General features: G+C 34.2%; 1 protein-coding gene across 4 annotated transcripts in view; it reads left to right on the forward strand.

Moving 5' to 3' along the window:
* NINL (ninein like) overlaps positions 1 to 20,277 on the forward strand; it is a 153,475-nt gene that overhangs the window by 94,942 nt on the left and 38,256 nt on the right. For 3 of the 4 annotated variants that reach the window (XM_023494828.2, XM_023494830.2, XM_023494829.2), the window contains exons 13-16: positions 1,567 to 1,677; positions 3,569 to 3,649; positions 14,787 to 14,931; positions 18,463 to 18,528. In XM_023494828.2, coding sequence (XP_023350596.1) covers positions 1,567 to 1,677; positions 3,569 to 3,649; positions 14,787 to 14,931; positions 18,463 to 18,528 — 403 coding nt within the window. The remainder of the gene's footprint in view (positions 1 to 1,566; positions 1,678 to 3,568; positions 3,650 to 14,786; positions 14,932 to 18,462; positions 18,529 to 20,277) is intronic. The other variant, XM_031951004.1, reaches the window with a different exon arrangement.

Genomic DNA, 20,277 nt, shown 5'->3' on the forward strand with positions numbered 1-20,277 from the left:
TTGTTTTCTTACTCATTTTCTTTCCTTTTTGATTAATTTTTCTTGTGCAGCAAGAGAATTGTATAAATATGTTTACACATATTGGATTGAACATATTTTAACATGTATAACATATATTGGATTGCTCACCATCTAGGGGAGAGGATGGGGGGAAGGAGGAGAAAATATGAAACACAAGCTATGCAAGGGTCAATGTTGAAAAATTATCCATGCATGTGTTTTCAAAATAAAAAGCTTAAAAAAAAAACTTTATTTCAAGGGACAGCTAGATGACTTAGTGGATACAGCACTAACCCTGGAATCAGGAGAACCTGAGTTCAAATTCAGCCTCAGATACTTAATACTTCCTACCTGTGTAATCCTGGGCAAGTCACTTAACCCCAATTGTCTCTCTAAAAAAAATAATTTCTCATTTCATTCCTACAACAATCCTATGAAACAAATGCTATTATCCCTATGTTACAATTGAAACTGAGGCAGACAGAAGGAGGGAGAGAGTTTGACAATGTGAAAAATCTATCTTCTGGACAGATTGTAGAAGAAAGGAGGGAATGGGATAAAAGATACATATAAGCCTTGGCAAGGAGGAGGGTCACCCCTTTATCATATATGGTGAGAAATGTCTGAGGAAAATGAAAAAAAGGAAAGAATGGGGAGATGATCCTTGGTGACTGACCTTAACTTTTTTAAGTGAAATATGAGGCATTAAAGAGAATATCAGTATGTATGTTTAAGTTCCCCAATATGGGGAATGGCTTACTTTCCTTCATTATTATGACAAGAAACAAATTACATAACTTGTCAGTTTTTTTCTCATTTCCCAGTGTTTGAAAACACTAATTTCTTTTCTATTATTGACATCTGGATTTCAATCATTTTCAAAGCAAAATACTCACAGAATGCAACAAGATAATAACTTACAGATCATTTCTTACCAAACACTTTATGCTCAAAGCTTATGTGAATAAAAAATGTATATTTTTTTGAGAAGGTGACAGTGAATCCCACTATCATTTTACATTGAGAAGCAACATGGGCCATATTGGGTAGGGCCCTAAATTTGGATCCAAGGAAACCAGGGCTCATATCTTACCTCATAAACAGCAAATCACTTTACTTTGCTTCAGTTTTTTTTCTTTTTGTTTGTTTGTTTTTACCTATAAAATGGAAGATTTGGACTTAATGACTATTAAAAGAGATCTAAAACTGATCCCATGAATTCCTGAATCTCAATTTCCTCATCTATAAAATGGGGTAAGAATATCTATAGTATTCATCTTACAAGGATGTTGTAAGGTTAGAATGAAAAATGTATTTTGGAATTTTGCAAATTCTGAGGTATTTTATAAATTTTGTGCTCTTATCCCTTAGTCAGGAATTGTTTATTACCCAGTATCTGCACAATCCTTTATCTTCCATTTCATTTTTCTTATTATTTTCCCAACTTTTAATACTATTATTCCAATACTTTGATTGAATATTCCAAGACTTTGATTGAAGATAGTCTGGAAAAATCCATCTTTTAACAGTTTTCTTTTCATTAAATTCTCACATTCGATTTTCTAGGAAAATAGTCGATTACAGAAGGAAATCATGGAGGTTGTGGAAAAGTTGGCAGCATCAGAAAAGCTGGTATCAAAGCTACAGAATGATCTTGAATTTGTGTTGAAAGACAAGGTAACCCTTCTCACTTATGCTATCCTTTGCTCCTGTGGGAAATGGGCCCTGAAATTGGGCTGAGGTGAAAGATGCTATATTTACATTCAGACTCTTGGTTTAAAATATTTGGTATCTTGATACAGTTCGGAACTCAGTCCTCTTTCCTATCTAGAATTTCATAATGAAGAAAGAACTAATATGATTGTTCATTGGTTCAAAATTTCGTTTTATTTCTCAGGACCTTTCACTAAGATGAAAGCATCCTTATTATACAATCAGACTCCCCTAGGCAGGTTTCTAAAATTCACTTCAATTCTATTTGCAGAATGTTAATTAAATAACTTATTTTGTGAAAGAAATTGTATTTAGATAAGCAAAAAACAATTAGAGATGGTCCCTACCTTTAAGTTTTTCACTAACCTTTTAGGGTAAATAAGGTATGTACACATTTCATTTCAGAAATTTGAAGAGACAAATTAGGGTTGGTAAATGTTCACAAACATTTATTAACAGCCATAGTATAACCTCATATAATGGCAGGATTTTGCTTTTTTTTTTTTTTTTCCCCCACTTTGGGAAAGTGAAACCTGGAAGTGAGAAGGCACTTTCAGACATATTTGTACCCTACATAATAAGCAAAGAAAAAAAGCATTTATGGAGCAGCTACTGTGAGTTAGATACAAAAGATTTTTCCGGCCCTCAAGGAGCTTATGGGGGTGGGGAAAGGAGAGAAACAAGCAAGCAAATATGCACAAATGAGATATATACAGGACAAACAGAAAAAACAGAAGGAAGCTGCTAGAATTAAAAGTGGTTGGGAAAGATTTCCTGTAGAAAATAGGATTTTAGAGGCCCAGCTTGCTACAGAGCAGGTAAATATTGTTACCGTAAGATGATTGGAAAGAAATCAGATCCCTCTGGCAATCTCATGTCTTTTCATCCCAGACTCCAAGCAGAACAGTCTGCTAATTTGAGAAAGTTGATGTGACCATTTCTTTTAACTGTAAATGAGTCTCTGTGCAGTGGGAATCCAGGATCTGTATTGGGGGGACAAATCTGTGCTAAATTGTCTCTGGCAAAAACCCTAGTTGTCAAAGAACCTTTTACAGATGGCTTGGGTGTGGTTCCAGTAAAACAAGTTACTGTTCCATTCCTTGCCCAGCTGTACCACAAGTCTTGGGACTAGAAATGCTTCCTTTTCTTCTTAGGATCACATGTCCTTTATTATTCAGTTCCCTTCAATTTTGTTTGTAGACAGATATACTCAAGGTATTGATGGAGTGTCAGATAATTTCTTTAAGTCAAGGCAGATTATACTGCCCAACTTCTAACACTGTGGGTCGTAACCCCATATGAAGTCTTCTAACTGAATATGGAGGTTGTGAGATTATAGTTTATTATCAGCAAATGTTTGATTTATATTCCTATTTTGTATATCTAAATAGCTGGGGTCACATAAAAATTTTTCAGGCAAAAAAGGGAGCAAGAAAGGAGCTCTAATCTATAGGACTTCATTTGGAAGAGTTATAGCCAGTTACTGTAGTTTTGAGGCTTGATGATGGGTTAGAGCAAAAATCTGCCATCATTAAACATATGGCCTGTTTATGTTTTCCACAATACTCCTAAATGTGGCCAGAACCAGATTAAAATGTAATTGGGGAATATTTATCAAAATAAATAATAATATGATAAAATATAAATAATGTCAATTTTTTTAGTGGATCTTATAAGTATATGGAGTTTAGTGGTATCCATTTTTATTTGAGTTGCCACAGAAGTGAAGCAGGCTAAGAGACTGGTCTTTTTTTCCCCTTTATTTCATCTACATTTGGGAAGGGATCTTGTTTTCTTCATGTTATTTGCATCTTCTAGTTGAGGATAATAAGAATTTTATCCATTGAATTTGCAGCTGGAGCCACACAACCCTGAGCTATTCAGTCAGGAAGAACGGTTTGCAGAAGTTGTTAAAGAATATGAACTCAAATGCAGGGTATGTATGTACCTGTAGAAAAACCTTTTGCAAAAATTCTGAGAAGTTTTCTCTCTCTGGCTGTTGGGAAGCCATGTACCTTTTCTTTTTAATTTAATGGAAACAGAGGAGACATGTAATTTCTATTTTAATTTTTTTTTTTTTGTTTGGAGCTGGTAGAGAACATTTTTGTTTCTTGGGCAAAAAGCTTTCTGTATCTTCTAATCCTGTATGCTTCTCTTAAACTTCCATGTTTCTCAAGCCCTTGTGGTAACATAATTCTGTGCTCTTAGAAGTGGGCTGCAGATCTCTTCTAAGACAGCATCCCACCAACTGCCAGTTAAAGATTATAGGCAATAGCATACTTAGCTGGCCACCAGTGATAAGTAATATAAAAGTGCTGGAAACTCCCCTTTCTTCTGTTACCAGTTAAGACAATATTTAAAAAAAATTTTTTTTTCACTTAATAGTTATTTTGTTTTTTCCAATTACATGTAAGGGTAGTTTTCAACATTCACTTTTGTAAGATTTTGAGTTCCAGGTTTTTTTCTCCCTTCATCCTTTACTTCCTTCCTCTTTAAGACAGCAAGCAATCTGATGTAAATTATACATGTACAATCATATTCATTATATTTCCACATTAGTCATTTTGTGAAGGAAAAATCAAAACAAAATGGAAAAACCATAAGAAAGAAAAAATAACCAAAAAAATGAAAATAGTATGCTTTGATCCACATCCAGTCTCCATAATTCTTTCTCTGAATGTTGATGGCATTTTCCATCCTTTGTAGGACCATATTATTATTGATGATTCTCTTTGTCAGTTAGGAATGTGTTTCCTCCTGAAGTTTTTCCATGCCCAACCAAGAGGCATCAGAGCTAAGATTCCTTAGATTTGGATTAAATCTAGATGCTGGAATCAGAAGCCTTCCTCTATTCCTCACTTTGATATATTATTATTTTCATGATCATGATCATTATTATTATTGAAAATAATAATAGTAATAGCATTTATATGGTGTTATAAGTGCTGCTGGATGGCACAATGGATAAAGCCCTGGGCCTGGATTCAGGAAAACTTCCTGAATACAAATCTGGCCTCAGACATTTACTAGCTCTGTGACCCTGGGCAAGTCATGCGATGTTGTTTGCCTCAGTTTCCTAATCTGTAAAATGAGCTGGAAAAGGAAACAGCAAACTACTCCCATGTCTTTGCCCAAATGAGATCAGGAAGAATCAGACATGACTAAAAGTGACTGAACAACAAATGGTGGTTTAAGGTTTGCATAGTGCTTTACAAACATTCTCACAAGGTGATAATTAAAGGAGTCTTAGCACTCTAAAAACTATATAGTCAGTCCTCTATATAGTCAGTCTCTAGAATATGGGTAAAATTCTTAATAGGTCAGTTAGGTGACTCTGTGGATAGAATACTAAGTCTAGGGTCAGAAAGACTCATCTTTCTGAATTTAAATTCAGCCCCAGACACTTACTAGTTGTGGAACCTGGGCAAATCACTTAACGCCATTTGCCTCAGTTTCCTCCTCTGTACAATGAGCTAGAAAAGGAAATGGCAAACTGCTTTAGAATCTCTGCCAAGAAAACCCCAAGGAGTTGTTAAGGGTCAGACATGACTATAAAACAATTCAATAAGAACGAAATTCTTGAACTATTAAGATTGCTGTTATAATAATAATTTTAAAATATCTCCTTCCAAGTCCAAAACTATTTATTATCCATGTCATGAGGGGAATGGGATAAATTGCTCCAAAAAACAAACTTTTAATTTCCATTATACTTGAGACTGCTGTAATAGCTGTAAAAGCTTAGAAGAACCTTGAAACATCAGCCATAGGAATGAAAATAAGAGAACTCTTATAGACAATAATAATGTTCTATATAATATAGATAATAACATAATAGAAGAGAATAAGAGTTCTCTTATTATTCATCAGTACTAAATCACAACAAAAATGGAAACATACTAACAGTTATATGCAAGAATTTTATACTGCTTTTTTGTCAATGATATTCTTAACTTTAACTCACTGGATCCATGTAGGGTCATTGTAAAAAATAACATCCTGTATAGCCCAGATTAAGTAAAATAAAAACAGAAATTGAGAAATTACTTTAATCTGAAAGGGGAAAAGCCTAAAATTCTGAAGATTCTGAAAATGTATATTTAACATAAGAACACTTAATGCAAATTCCAGAAGTACCAACAAGGAATGAAATAGACAGCAAAAATAATGTTGAAGTCTCAAGTAATTTTGAAAAAAAATATGGGCAGACTTAGAATGGAATTTTAAAAATCCCTTTTTGAGTTCCATGGAATGAATTAAAATAACAGACCAATTATATCAAAATAAAATAAATCAAAAAAGCTGGCATGAATAAATGCATTCTCCTGTAATATAAAAACATTTCATAACCTGCATGCAACAGTATAGCTATTAATATAACTGAAAAATATAGCTGTGGTCATTGCAATGTTAAGGAGCTTAAGAGAAAAGGTACGGGCAGCTATGCGGCACAGTGGATAGAGCATTGCCCTGAAGTTAGAACTTGAGTTCAAATTTGATCTCAGATACTTGTTGTGTGACCTTGGACAAATCACAACTCTGATTGCATCAAAAAGGGAAAAAAAAGAAAGGTGATATTTCCTGGGAACTGTTCTTAGGATAGGATATAAATACTAGCAATTTAGGAAAACAATTGAAGATATAGAGAAAAACTTTGAAAGATTAAATCAATATCTAGCTGATACGCATAATAGAAGGCAGCTAGATGGAATAGTAGAGAGCTAGTTCTGAAGTCACAAAGACGTGTCTAAATGTAGCCTCAGACATTTACTAGCTGTATAATGCTGGGCAAGTCAGTTAACCCTGTTTGCCTCAGTTTCCTCATCTGTAAAAATGAAATGAAGAAATAAATGGTATCTTTTCCAGAAAAATACTAAATGGGATCACAAAGATTGAGTATTACTGAAAAACAACAACAAACAGTGGTAAATTGGAACACCATATATATACACCAATTTCAAATAATGAAAAAGAAACCTATGGGATATCATCTAGAAAAATAAAAGTATATCACAAATTTTCACATCTTTGATCCACCATGAAAAACAGAAGTCAAAAGATTAAGTTGATACAAGGGGGGAAAAGCAATGAAAGAAACAGAACAATTGTATATCTAACAAAAAAAGAAACAGTTTGAGAAGCAAAAAAATTAGAAAGTGAGAGATCTTAGAAAAAGAGGATATAGAAAATTTCCTCCACTCTTAAGTTGGAAGTTCAATATAGTGAAAACAGAAATTGGATCAAAAAAAGAATTTGTGTGTAATATTATGAATGACAGAACTGTTTATGTTAAATGAAGAAACTGAAGATTTTGCAGATAGGTGGTACAAGAATAGAGCACTGGACCTGGAATCAGGAAGACCTGAGTCAAAATTTGGATTAAACATTTATTTTATGTATTTGGGAAATTAGTTAATCTCTGCTTGCTACAGTTTCTTCATCTATAAAATGGCAATATAATAGCAGATGTCTCCCAAAGTTGAATTGAAGATATGAGATAATATTTGAAAAGCAATTTGCAAACCTTTTAGTTCTATATAAATGTTAATTAGTATTGCTGATGAGAGCAGGGCAGCAATTCCTAGTTAAAAATAAACATGTGACAAATTCATAATGGCCATTCTCTTTGCCAAAAGGGACATTTATTTAAGAGAAGAGGTTACAGACAAAATGAAAATGTAAAATAAGCAACAGGAGTGGTCAATATGAAATAGATTTTGGAGCACAATAGGGTTACCAAGGAAAGGAGTCTAGAAGAATCCATTAAAGGAATATGCCATGAAGTCATGAATATGTCATTGAATGACAGGTTAAATCCATATAGGAGTATAGCAGGCTCACCAGACTTAGCTATAACAAAGAGAAAGACTACTTTAAAGGGAAGACATTATGAGAAGGGAGAGAGAAAGGCACAGAGAAAGAGAGAGAAACACTACCTCATAGAAAACTTAATCCTGAAAAGGACAGTAAAGATCTTCATCATGAGCACATCTTTTATAGGGGAAATATAACTTTGGGAATTTCTCTGGAGAGGAGGAGGAAGTATTAGGGAAGAATTTGGTAGCTCAGGGGGAGGAATTAAGGAGGAATGGAATACCTGGCACACCAGGTCCCAAATCTGTATAAAAGCCTAATCAAAATCTAAAAGGTTGCTTAAAGATAACCAGAGTTTGGAGGGATAGACACTGGAGGTTGATAAAGAGTTCTATTCTCATAGCACTGTATGCAAACAGGATAGTCTGGAACTTGGTTATGCATAATAACAGCTGGATGGGTTTTTTCCTGATATGGGAAGAGAATAAGTTCAAAGTCCACATCATTATTAAAAGGTTATCAAGGAAAAAATAAAGAAAAATAAACTTTAGAATAAACTTTAGAAAGTGGGCTTCAATCTGCTTTTTTAAAAAAAACTTTCTCTTTTTTTGTCTTTGTTTTACAAAGTAGTTAAGATGAAAATGTTTTTCATGATTATACACGTATAATCTTTTTTTTTTTTTTTAAAAGACGTCTTCTCAAGAAAGAGGGAAGGGAAGGAGGGAATTTGGAATGCAATTAAAAGAAAGCATGTTAAAAAAAATTTACCTGTAATTTGAGAAACAAAATATTAAATTTTTTCCTTAAAAAAGGGTATCAAGGAGAAAGCTGAACTATATGTGTTTAGAGATTAGTTGGCATAGTATTCAAGGTCAAAGATTAGTGGGAAGAATACATTTAGAGCAATTAACACCTGTGCAATCATCCTCTTATTGTATCCTTTGACTTGGTCACATGGAAGCCAATGGGGCTGAATGTTCAAACAAAAATCTCTGCAGAGTTCATGAAATACAAGACTCATCACCTTAAGACAGATGTAAAAAGATGAACACTTCCTCCTCAAAAAGGTAGAAGAGGACCGGTAGGTCTTTCAGAGTATACAATAAAGTTAAAAATTTACAGAAATACTTTTAAAACAGAGACTTTACAAAGTGAAAGTAAAGACTGTCAATAGCTATATGTCACTAGAATTCATTAGATATAACTGAATGAGGATTGCTACTGGTAACCATTTGTACCAGGTTATGTTGATTTTAGGTCCAAAAATTCTATTCTCTTGGCAGGAAGTTTAGTAATGGAGACTAACAACAAGCCCCCTTTCTTTCATGAAACTAAGAAGTGCTCATTGTCTGAGTCTGGGTGCAGGATAGCAGCCTAGACTTTTGGATGACAAATCAGATATCCTTGAAGAATAGTTTGGTGAAATAAAGATATCAGGCTCAGTTCCCTTTCTTTCACACATATTCTTCAAGGTTGTCACATCATTCCCAATAACTACATTCCTATAGTAACATATTATTCCCAAGGCCAGTGGCCTGGGGTTTCTTGAAAAGTATTAAGCTCTTTACTATTGGGGTTTCCTCTACATCAATTGGAATACCAGCTAGTCTGGGGATTATTATGACAACATTCCTAAGGATTGTACCACTTCAGTATGATTATTTTTTTTCTGAGAGACAGAAGGGTGGAGTATAAAATGCTTTGGATTAAGAGCTAGGGACTCTGGGATCTAGTCCCAAGATTTAACCAATTAATGGTTCCTCAGACCTATTTTCTCATCCATAAATAATTGGGTTTAGACAAGATGACCTCAATAGTCCCTTTTAAGGTTAAAATGCTATGAATATGTGGCACTGAATTGCTCCACCACTACTATTTTTCTTTTTTATTATAAGTTTCTAATTTTTAAAATGAATTCATTTTATTTTATGACATTCATTTCTGAATATGTTCCTTTCCTTCCTAGTCAGTAAGACTTTCTTTGTAACAACGATTATCTTTAAAAAAATTCAACAAAACAATAAAAATATCCATTGTACCTAAAAGCATTGTACCTAAAAACATTAAAAACTCTCTAATCTCTATCTTGTTTCAGTTTCTCCAGCATTATAGTATCAGTTTATATAAGTTTTCCCATGATTCTTAATATTCATTTTTTATGGTACAATATTACATTTTGTTTATGTATCAAAATTTATTAATCTATTTCCTAGCCAATGGGCACCTACTCTGTTTTCAGTTCTTTAATACCACCAAAGGTGCTTCTTTGATTATTTTAGTATATATGTGACCTTTTTGTCTTTGACCTTTTTTAGTTAAATGTCAAAAGGCTGGATGAATTGACATCTCTGTATCAACAATATATGAGCAGACTGCTGCCACAGTGGCAGCTCATTTTTCCTCTTTTCTTGCCTGAATTTAGTACCACAGGAATATGGAATAACAAAAATAGAAACTTATTAAGTAATAGCTAATGATAGCAATAATTCCAGAATTATGGCAAATTATATTAATTTCAGTTCAATTTAATATAACTTCATAATGTACAGCTAATGTTAGTCAGTCAATAAACATTTATTAATTGCCATTCATGTTCCTGGTGCTGTTTCCTTCCTTCCTTCCTTCCTTCTTCCCTTCCTTCCTTCCTTCCTTCCTTCCTTCCTTCCCTCCTTCCTTCTTTCCTTCTTCTTTCCCCCAACCTAGTTGTATTATACAAATAATGCAGAAATATCTCATTTTAGGAAAATCTAGTATACAAAAATCTATATATTTGAAATAAATGCTATTCTTCAGCCATTTTTTTAGTTGTGTCTGACTCTTTGTGATCCCATTTGGAATTTTCTTACTGGAGAAAATTGCCATTTCCTTCTCCATTATATTTTACAGATGAGGAAACTGAGGCAAATAGTAAGTGACTTGCCTAGAATCACATAGCTAATCTGAGTCCAGATTTAAACTCAGGAAAGTTTGTCTTCCTGACTCCAGGTCCAGCACTACATTTATTTACCAGCCTGATTATTAATATTATAGATTTTTTCTCTTTACAAAAAAATAATTACCATGAAGTTTCTTTATTATCTTCCTTTAGGAAATTTTAAATGATTCAATTTATTGAAATCTGATTTACATCTAGCTTCTTGGGAACAGATCTAGCACCTTAAAAGTACATAGCTGTGGTTTAAATTAACCATCTTAAAAAAAATAAAATAAAATTTTCCATCTTAAAATACAACTAATTCCAGATGCATGGTTATGGGCTGTTAACTTAATACTTCTAAGTGCAGTCATCTCCTGTGTACCTAATTCCTTCCTTCCTTTTCCCCTCCCTTAACTCAGCAATGATAGTTGCTTGCCTCTAATTCCCTTTAACATTCATATTTATCTATCTCCATCTAGCTTTGAGGTAGATTAATTATAACCTCATCTATAGTTATTTTTGTTAGTGTTTTCATTGTTAAATGTCAGTGAATACTATAAAATAATTTTACATGATTTATTTGTTGTACTGGGAGAAAGAACACTTAATATTGGAAGAATAAAGAAACTATAAACGAAAGGGTCACTGCAATAACCAATATTATTTTAATTTAGTTTGAATCTTTTTAAGGCTTTTTATTAATAAAGTATTATCAACATTCTGCTTTTCATTTTCCCCTTCTGATCTAAAAACAAACAAAAACCACTTTGGTGCTGTTTTGACTTCCCTTCGAAAATACTAGAGAGTAAAGGTGAGCCCTTGCAATCATTCTGAAGTGTGTGCATGTTGACTTGTTTCTCACCCCTTTCATCTTTGCATGTTGACTTGTTTCAGCAATATAGCTCCACACACTGTGAGGATGTGTGTATAAGCATTTTTTCCTATGGAATATTTGTATTTGTCTTTTGAAAATTATATTAAATAAATAACTTACTAGCCCATTTTCTTTTCTGAGGCAATTGGGCCTAAATAACTTTCCCAGGGTCACACAATTATTCCATTAAGTGCCTGAGTTCAGATTTGAACTCAGGTCTTCCTGACTTCAGGACTGGTGCTCTATCCTCTGCACCACCTAGCTGCCCCAGTAGTCTAACTTTTAAAATTTGCTTGTGTGTGTGTGTGTTTGTGTTTGTGTGTTTAGGGATGGGAAAATGAAGGTAAAGGTGATGGGATAGAGAATAAGCTAGACTGGAAATTTATTAAAAAGTGGGATTGATTTCCTCTCTGACTTGAAAACAGTTCCTTAGTTTGAGCATTTGTGAAATTACTATTCTGACTTTGACTATGCTAGTTTTGTTTTGTTTTGTTTTCCTGGAAAGTGACTCATAGATGAATTGTTCCTTCCCTTGATATGATTTATCCATGACTCATTCCAAATTTGGTTTAAAAAGGGTACTTATTTTGGATTGTTGAAAATTTGTCACTAAATCTTCAGAAGAAATGTTTTCCATTTTGTTGCATTACTTCTCCTTTGGAAACTGCTGTGTTTTCCATCTCCTCTTCCCTTTTCCTAAAGAGTGTGTGTGTGTGTGTGTGTGTGTGTGTGTGTGTGTGTGTGTAATTCTGGTAAATTTATGGATCCCTTCTCAGAATAAAGTATTTAAATGTATAAAATGTAATACAGAATTTTGCAAAGAAAACCAATTATTTTGAAATACAGTTATCAGTTTCTAAAGTTCATCCAGATTAAGAAGCTTGTTCAATATCCAGTTGATGTAATAATTCAAACTGACCTTCAAGGTAGATGTATTATAACCAGAGGATAAGAAAGAACAGAGATCCTGACTAGTCAGTCCTACATGTTTTGTCCTCTCATAGTTATCTTAGTACTTTCCCCTTATTATTAATTTTTTATATTATAAACTTTCTTATTATCAAGTTTTGAACTAATTTTCTTTTCTTCTTTCTCCATTTAAATTCTACAGAAAGTCTTGTGGTTCCCAATCACAGAATCTATTTTAATTTTTCTAGATTTAGATTACTCTACTAGATAGAGTCTACTGTGCCTCCACCAAACCTGTAGTTCAATCTAGGTGGTTATTTCATTTCCTTTCAGCTGCCAATCCTGCAGTGTTTCAGAATTCCCTCAGGAAGTAATTTATTTTCCTGTTATTTGAATCCCTTTATCTCTTTCTTAAATGATTTGTTTTACACTGGTAGCTATTAAAAAAAAAAAAAAAAAAAAAGCTAGAAGAGAGGTCAGGACTCTAAACCCAGGACCATCTGGCTGGTTTACTTGTCACTCAGGAAAAATTTTTGATACCCACAATAAAACTTCCTGATCCAATCCACATACAAATCGAGATATCATTGTGATGTCATTGGTTTTCTTAGAAAAGATAGGATGAATACCCACCAGTGGTGGAGAAAAAAATTTTCCCTTAGGATAGCCACAATGAATGAATGAAAAAGCATTTCTTAAGCACCTAGTAAATACTGGACACTGTGCTAAAGGACTGGAAATACAAATGTATGTAAGTGTGGAGGAAATGTATGAAATATGTGTTGTGAGTTTTGGGGAATATCTCCCTAGAAATAGTAGCTTTAGAAGTTAAGAAATGTAGCCTTCAGGACGGGGTAAATAAAGACAAAATCTCAGTCTGATTTCATCTCATCTCAGATATTCTGAGGAGATTACAGAACAGAGCAGATTTTGGATTTCTTTCAAGGTTACTTCAAAGTTAAGACATTTCCCCTCTCCCAAAATCACCTGATGACCTGTCCTACTTAGCAAAAAAAAAAAAAAAAAAAGAGGAAAATGATTGAACAACTTCACCTGATAATTTCTTTTTCACTAAAGCTGTATAAAACTCTATGTATGTTATTTCCTTATGTTCTATAGAGTTGTTCCACCCAAATGTCCAGCAGCCAGGATGGCTAATTAAACTTTTTCTCTTTCAGCCTTGTATGTGCATCAATTGGTCTTTCCTCAAAGGGATCTGGGTGGGAAGATTTCTCTCTGGGAGGATCTTAAGATTTCGGTAGCCTGAGAAGTTCCTGAACACAAGCAAGATCCTTCTTCCCCTCAAGAAATTTACATGTCACCATTATATTTGAAATACTCAATTCAGCAAACATTAAATGTTTTCAATAATGAGGATAAGAATAAGAGCACTTACCTAAAAACAGATGTAAATGAAAATTATCTGTAAGCTTGGTTATGAATTCTAAACTTCCAAATACTAATGGATTTGCAAGTTTGAAAAAATCATCCCCAAATCCTTTTTTCCTTATAACTTATTTGAGCAAGTCATTAGAAATGGGGATAATCTCAAGTTAAGTTTAAGAAACTTTTCCTTCCTTTTGAATTTTGACTGGATTTAGCTATATGTCTATAGCTTTTATTTAGTGCAAAATTTGAAATCCATTGTCACTTGAAGATAAAATACGTATTTTTTGTTTTAATATTCAATGTAGTATTCTTATAGGTTATCTACAAACTTTGATTTCTTGCAATTTGTCTGGAATCTATTATTCTTGCTTGTTTCCTTAACTATCTCTGTACTCGCTTCTTGAAATTTAATTATGCTGGCTAGCTAGCTCAACAAAGATGGAGTGGAGTATTTTTGCTATAATTGATTATTCCAGTGTCTTTTTCTCTGTGCTTCATTGTAGCCTAGGTATATCTTTTAAAGACTCTGTCCTTAAAAATTGCTACTGTTCTTGAAGCCTTATAAATATTTGTACATATTGTTGTCATAACTATTTTTGTGAGTGTTGGATAATAGGGGTAGAGAATGTGGTAACCTATTTTGTTTAAAACTACTGAAATCTTTCCTACCAAATTACAACTGGGAGGAATAAGCAACTTAAACGTCATTGTCAAAGATTTCAATTTTGACTACAGGTTAATAGATCAGAGTACCTGCAATTTCAAAAGCTGCCAAATCTTTAACTTCATTTCTTTATTTCTTGTTACATAGATAAATTAATCAACTAAGTATATGAGTCCCTACCTGTTGTCTAGATTACACTATTATTGGTACCATGGGAAAAATATTAAAGAAATTGAAGTTATGACTCCTGATCTCAATGAAGTTACTATTCCTCTTGGAACTTAAAATCTAGTTAGAAATTTATCTGGCTCATGTTATGGGGTACTATCTGCAGAACACCTGAGAAATATAAAAACATACATGAACTACACAGTGCATCCTCAACTGTAAATTTCCTTATCCTAATTTCCTGTGGCCTATTTGTATCTGGTGTAATTTCCCAAGTCTAATTCTGTGATCTGACTGCTGCAAGTTGTATTGAGTTTGTCTGGCTGTGTCCCTTATAGGATCTCAGTGACAGGAATGATGAGCTGCAAACAGAGTTGGAAGGCCTGCGCTCCCAGCTACATGAGAGCAAATATCATCATTCTTGGAGTCAAGAGAATGACAATGTGCCAGATGAATACATTCTCCATGATGACGATCAAGAAGGTAGAACACTTAAAATTATATATATATATAAAAAAAAAGGTTTGGAAACAAACACTCTCAGAACATTTTTCCTGTGCTGAAGAGGTTTGTTTCTTGATTCATTGAGGGGGGGAGATATTCTTGAACTTAAATTGATGGTGGAGTCATTTTTGTTTCTTTCCACTATACTTTTGTGCTAAGGAAGAGGACCTAGCAAGGTTCTAGAGTATCTATAAAACAATGATTAAAGGAAATAAATGGTTTTTGTGTGGGATGGAAAGTATTGTGAGATTGAGAGATCCCATTTTAGATTAAAAGAATAAGGCATAGGAAGACAGTCCATTGCCTAAAGCCACATAGATAGTAAAGAGAAAAGGTGAGATGTGAACTCAGATTTCCTGCCTTTAAATCCTGTGTTGCTTCTACTACAACATGCCACAATCTGTTCTTGAACTGAGGGCAGGTTTGAATAAGTGTGTATGCATCAGACTAAGGCTGTGTGAAGTTAGTATTGTTGATACAGTTCCTTCCACAGGTAAGTGTACTAAGAATAAGTGACATTTCTATAGTTCTCCTAAGATTTGCATACATTATTGTGCAGTGTTGTGTGGTCTATAGTATTATCCTCATTTTTCAATTAAGGGAATTAAGGGATTTGGAATGTTGTAAATTGCATGTGAGATTCAAACCCATGTATCCTCTGCCTTGAAGTCCATTGTTTTTTCCACTCTATCCTCATGCCTTTCAAAATAGAATAGATCCTTCTATATCCAGAGGCCTGGGATGCATTCCTGCATCCCTACTACACAAAGTTGCAAAACCAACCCAAAAGACAGTCGGCAAGATTTCATAGAACTCTTGAGTAGAAAGAGTGTTAGAATGGTTGTTAAGTCCTGAATTCAAATTGTAGCTCTTCCACATATTATGTAAAGTTGAGCAGGTCATCTTATCTGTCTGAGCATGAGCATGAGTTTCTTCATCTATAAAATGAGGCCATCATATTAGATGATACCTAAGTCCTCTTCATATCTCAAATTTTTCTAACCTTCATAATCTGTCATTTACATCCCTGTTATGCTTTAAGTGTGCAATGCATTTTACATTTATTACCTCATTTGATCCTTAAAACAGTTTTGTGGAGGAAGTTTTACATTTTACAGATTAGGAATCTGAGACTCTAATAGTGACTTGCCTCACATAATGAATAATTATGAGAACCAGGTCTCAAATCCTGATTTCCTAACTTTTGAGTTCAGTGTTATTTAAACATTTTGCCTCCCTCCTGCCCTCTAGAGAAGTTCACAGGTACTTCCTTCCACATGGAAAATTGAAGAAAGGATAGAATACCTTTTATGACACTGGGAAAATTGTTAGTTGTCCTTCTGGGGTAGTTCCATCACCCTTGGTCCTTTATGGATTTGTAGAACAGGACAAATGTCTTGATTAGGAAACAACATTCACTGGGGGACTTTCTTTACTAAATAGGAGCAATAGGCTTTTGTTGTAATGATGGAGAATGGACAACTGAGTCATGTCACCTTCTCCAGCTATTTATCTGAAGGAACTTTACCTTTGTTATTTAATTTATTCATTTACTGCATGTGAAACACTGTGGAGACAGCAAGGATATAATGATAAAAAGGAGACTGTTTTTTCCCTCAAGGAGCTAAATAATACATAAAGATAAATCAATATAAATATATATTAAATCAATAAAACAAATAAATACAGAGTAATTGGGGGGGGGGGTGGGGATGAGGAAAGAGGTAATACTTGGAGCCGATCCTTATGTTTAGAGATTGTAACACATCTGGTGGTCCTAAATACTTTTTGAGCTTTCAAACTCATGGTTGAGGTTTGGGAAATCCTCTAATAATGTTCCCTCTAGAGACAGTGGAATGAGCAGGGTACAAGTGCACAGCCTAGCCATGAGATTTTTTTTGTTATTTTTTTTTCAGTTTCTTAAGGAATTAAATTGATTTTCATTTCTTCACTACTTTTACCCTAAGACATTAAGATGCATTAACAGTTACCTGATCCTTGCTGATGGAGCAGAAAGGACAGCCAGTATATCCCATATCCCTGCATCATCAGTGCAGGACACATGCCAATAATAAATGCTTTACATAGACTCTCAGAACAGTGCAAGTGTGGGACTTTAACTTCTTCACTGAACAAGTTCTGTTACTGAGTAAAAGATTTCTACTTTTGTAGAAATGACTTACTTACAGTGTGTAGGCTAAGAGTCAGTATTTGAAACTTCCAGATTCCCTAGATTTTCTTTGTCATTTATCTAAATTAATGAAAAAACCATACCCCAAAGAGCTAATGAAGCATCTAAATAGAAAATATGAGTAATAACAACTGTCCATCTTGGAAATTTCATTTTTTAAAAGTCAGTCAATCAGAAATTTATGAAGTGCTGACTGTATTTTTGGTACTAGTCTAAACACTGGTTATACAAGAGCAAGAAAATGAACCAATTCACTATCCCCATTGAACTTATGAAGAAGATGCAGTGGATAGTAATCATTATAATCTCAGTTTTGTCAAGTCGAGGAACCTGAAAGCATAGAATATGTACTGTAGAATCATAGCGGGGAAATTAATTATAGAATTTCAGTTAGAAGAGAATTCAGAAGCCATCTAGTTCAATCAGAGCTCAAACAAGAATTCATACTACAAAGTATCTGGGGGGGAAAAAGAGGTTGGTCATCCAACCTCTGCTTAACAACCTCTAATGAAGAATAACTCACTAGTAATCAGTACAGCCTGTTTCATTCTTTAAATAGTTCCAACTATTCCTTTTATTAAGCCTAAATCTGCCTTAAAACAACTTCAACCACCATGACCAAATGGCATAAATCTTAATTTCTCTTCCAGATGACAGTTCTTCCATTATTTGAAGAGAGAGATCATTCTTCTATCTCAAGCCCTAGACTTTTCCAAGCTAAATATTCCCAGTTTTTTCAATCTGCACATGACATAGTTTGAGATTGTTCACTATCTTAGTTGCATCCAGTTCACATGAAAATCTAGACATCACCCTCGTGATGCCATTGATCCTCTCCAAGAATGAAGGACAAAAAACAACAACCACCTTAGTCTCCTCTAGATAAATTTATTCATATACTTTTAAAACTGTGAACCTAGGATTGAACAAAATATTCCTGATGTAGTCTAACTAAGGCAAAGTATATAGCAGGACTTACCACCTCCTTATTCCTAGAAGCTATGTCTCTCAATTTAGCCTAGGATATCATTAACTTTTCTGACTTTTCTATCACACTCTCAACTTATATCGAGATTACAAGTCCCCCCAAACCTTTTCCAGACAAATTGCTGTCTACCTACATATGAAGCTGATTTTTGCTAGAATCAAGGATAAAATTCAATTTTATAATAACTCATAAAACTTCTTTATAGATCTTTCTGTGTTATGATATTAGTAGGCCACTTTATATACTGTATTGTTAACTGAGAAAACCAACATTATTTTTAATAACTATGAGACCTTTTCTTTCTGTTGTTCCTTCATTCTCCCCTTTATAGAAGCAATAAAGAGAGTCAATTGGGCCCTTCAAATGAGGAGAAGTGTGTCTGCCACAGGCAAAAATGGTAAGAATGTTTAGTAGAGTCACATATAGGGTTTTTTCTAATAAGGATTGTAATTAGTGGTGGCATTTACAGAAACATAAAATACATTAAGCTAAAAGCACTTTCTGGATTGACTTCTTCCTTTTGTGCCTCATGAAATGGTTACAAAACCGAATTTCAGCTTGCTATTTTTTTTTAAGTTTCCAGGGTAACAAGATGTCTTCCTTTTTCCATGTATCTGTTTCCTAACTTTTCTTTGCCAGAGTATCACTGGATCTGTCATATTTTTTCCTTCAATTTCGACAACAAATATTAAGTATCTATTGTATGCACAACATACTTCTGTGTACTGGGAGAAACAGAATTCAAATAAGACAAGGATCCTTGTCAAACAAGAATTCTTTTTCAAATAAAGAAATAGTCCTTCTCTTTGTCAAAGGAAACCCTTTTACATATACAAGTGATCACATTCCACTTGGTTTTCTCCAGCAGATTGCCCTTTATTTATCCCCTCTCCCTTATTTTCAACCTCTCCTTGTCTATTGGCTGCTTCCCTGTGTAATGCCGGAGAAACTGAAGCAAGATAGAGATTAGAGAGTTTTTAATGTTTTATTTGAAAGGGAGAGATTGTGCTGAGACCAAATGGTTCCATGATTTGGTCCCAGGGCTGAATGAAACTATTGTCTCCAAGAATCCAGGATCCAGCAGCTAATGTGTGTTCTCAATGACATATATTTGCATGTGGCTCCAAGCTACCAGAGGGTTGACCAAGGTGGGGGTGGAGTCAGAGCACTGAGAGCTGGAACGGACTATCAATCGGGTTCTGACAGATTCTGATAAGTAGGGAAGATCTGGGGCCATGATGTCTAAGATAGAAGGTCTTTCTTCTTATCTGGATCATGATGATTAGGAGGGAGGAGTGGTGTTGCAGGGTTGAGCAGAACAATTAGGAACTGAGGCAATTAGTAACAATTCAAGGAAACTGAGGCAGGATAATTTTGGGAAACTGAGTCAGGACAATAAAAGGGAACTGTGGCACAACACCTACTGCCTATAAATATGTCCATCCTCAAATTCCCTCTTAATCCATCCATCCCCATTATCTATTAACTTGTATCTCTCCTCATTTTACAGCTGATTTTCTTGAGAAAGCTATCTACAAATTGTACCTCCATTTCCTTTCCCTTCACTCTCTTTTTAATTCTGTAGTCTGATTTCCAATCTCTTCATTCAACTAAAACTACTCTCTATAGTTATCAATTGGCAATTAATTGCCAAATGTAATGGCCTTTTCTCAGTCTTCCTCTTTATTGACCTCTCCATGGCATTTGACATTGCCCTTCACTTTCTTCTTTCTTGGCTTTCTTGACCCTGTTCTTCCCTGATTTTCATGCCACCTATCTGACTGCTTTTTCTTAAGTCTCCTTTGTTGGATCTTCATCTGGATCTTCATCTGTAGGTTCCTTCCAAGGCTTTGTCCCAGGATCTCTTCTCTTCTCCCTCTATTTTACTTGATAACAACAACTCCTATAAATTCAATTATCATCCCTGAGTAATTAGTTTTTATATGTATTCGTCTCTAACCCTAAAATTTCCTTTAAAGTGTTGTCTTAAATCTCCAAGTGCCTATTAGACATCCCAAATCAGATGTCTCATAGACATATTAAACTCATGTCCAAAACTAAACTTGTATCTTTTCCCTCAAAACTTTCTTCCTCATTTTCCTGTTACCATGGAAGATACCAACATCATCCAATCACCCAGATTCAC

The sequence above is a fragment of the Sarcophilus harrisii genome, chromosome 2 (assembly GCF_902635505.1).
Source record: "Sarcophilus harrisii chromosome 2, mSarHar1.11, whole genome shotgun sequence".
NCBI lineage: Eukaryota > Metazoa > Chordata > Mammalia > Dasyuromorphia > Dasyuridae > Sarcophilus > Sarcophilus harrisii.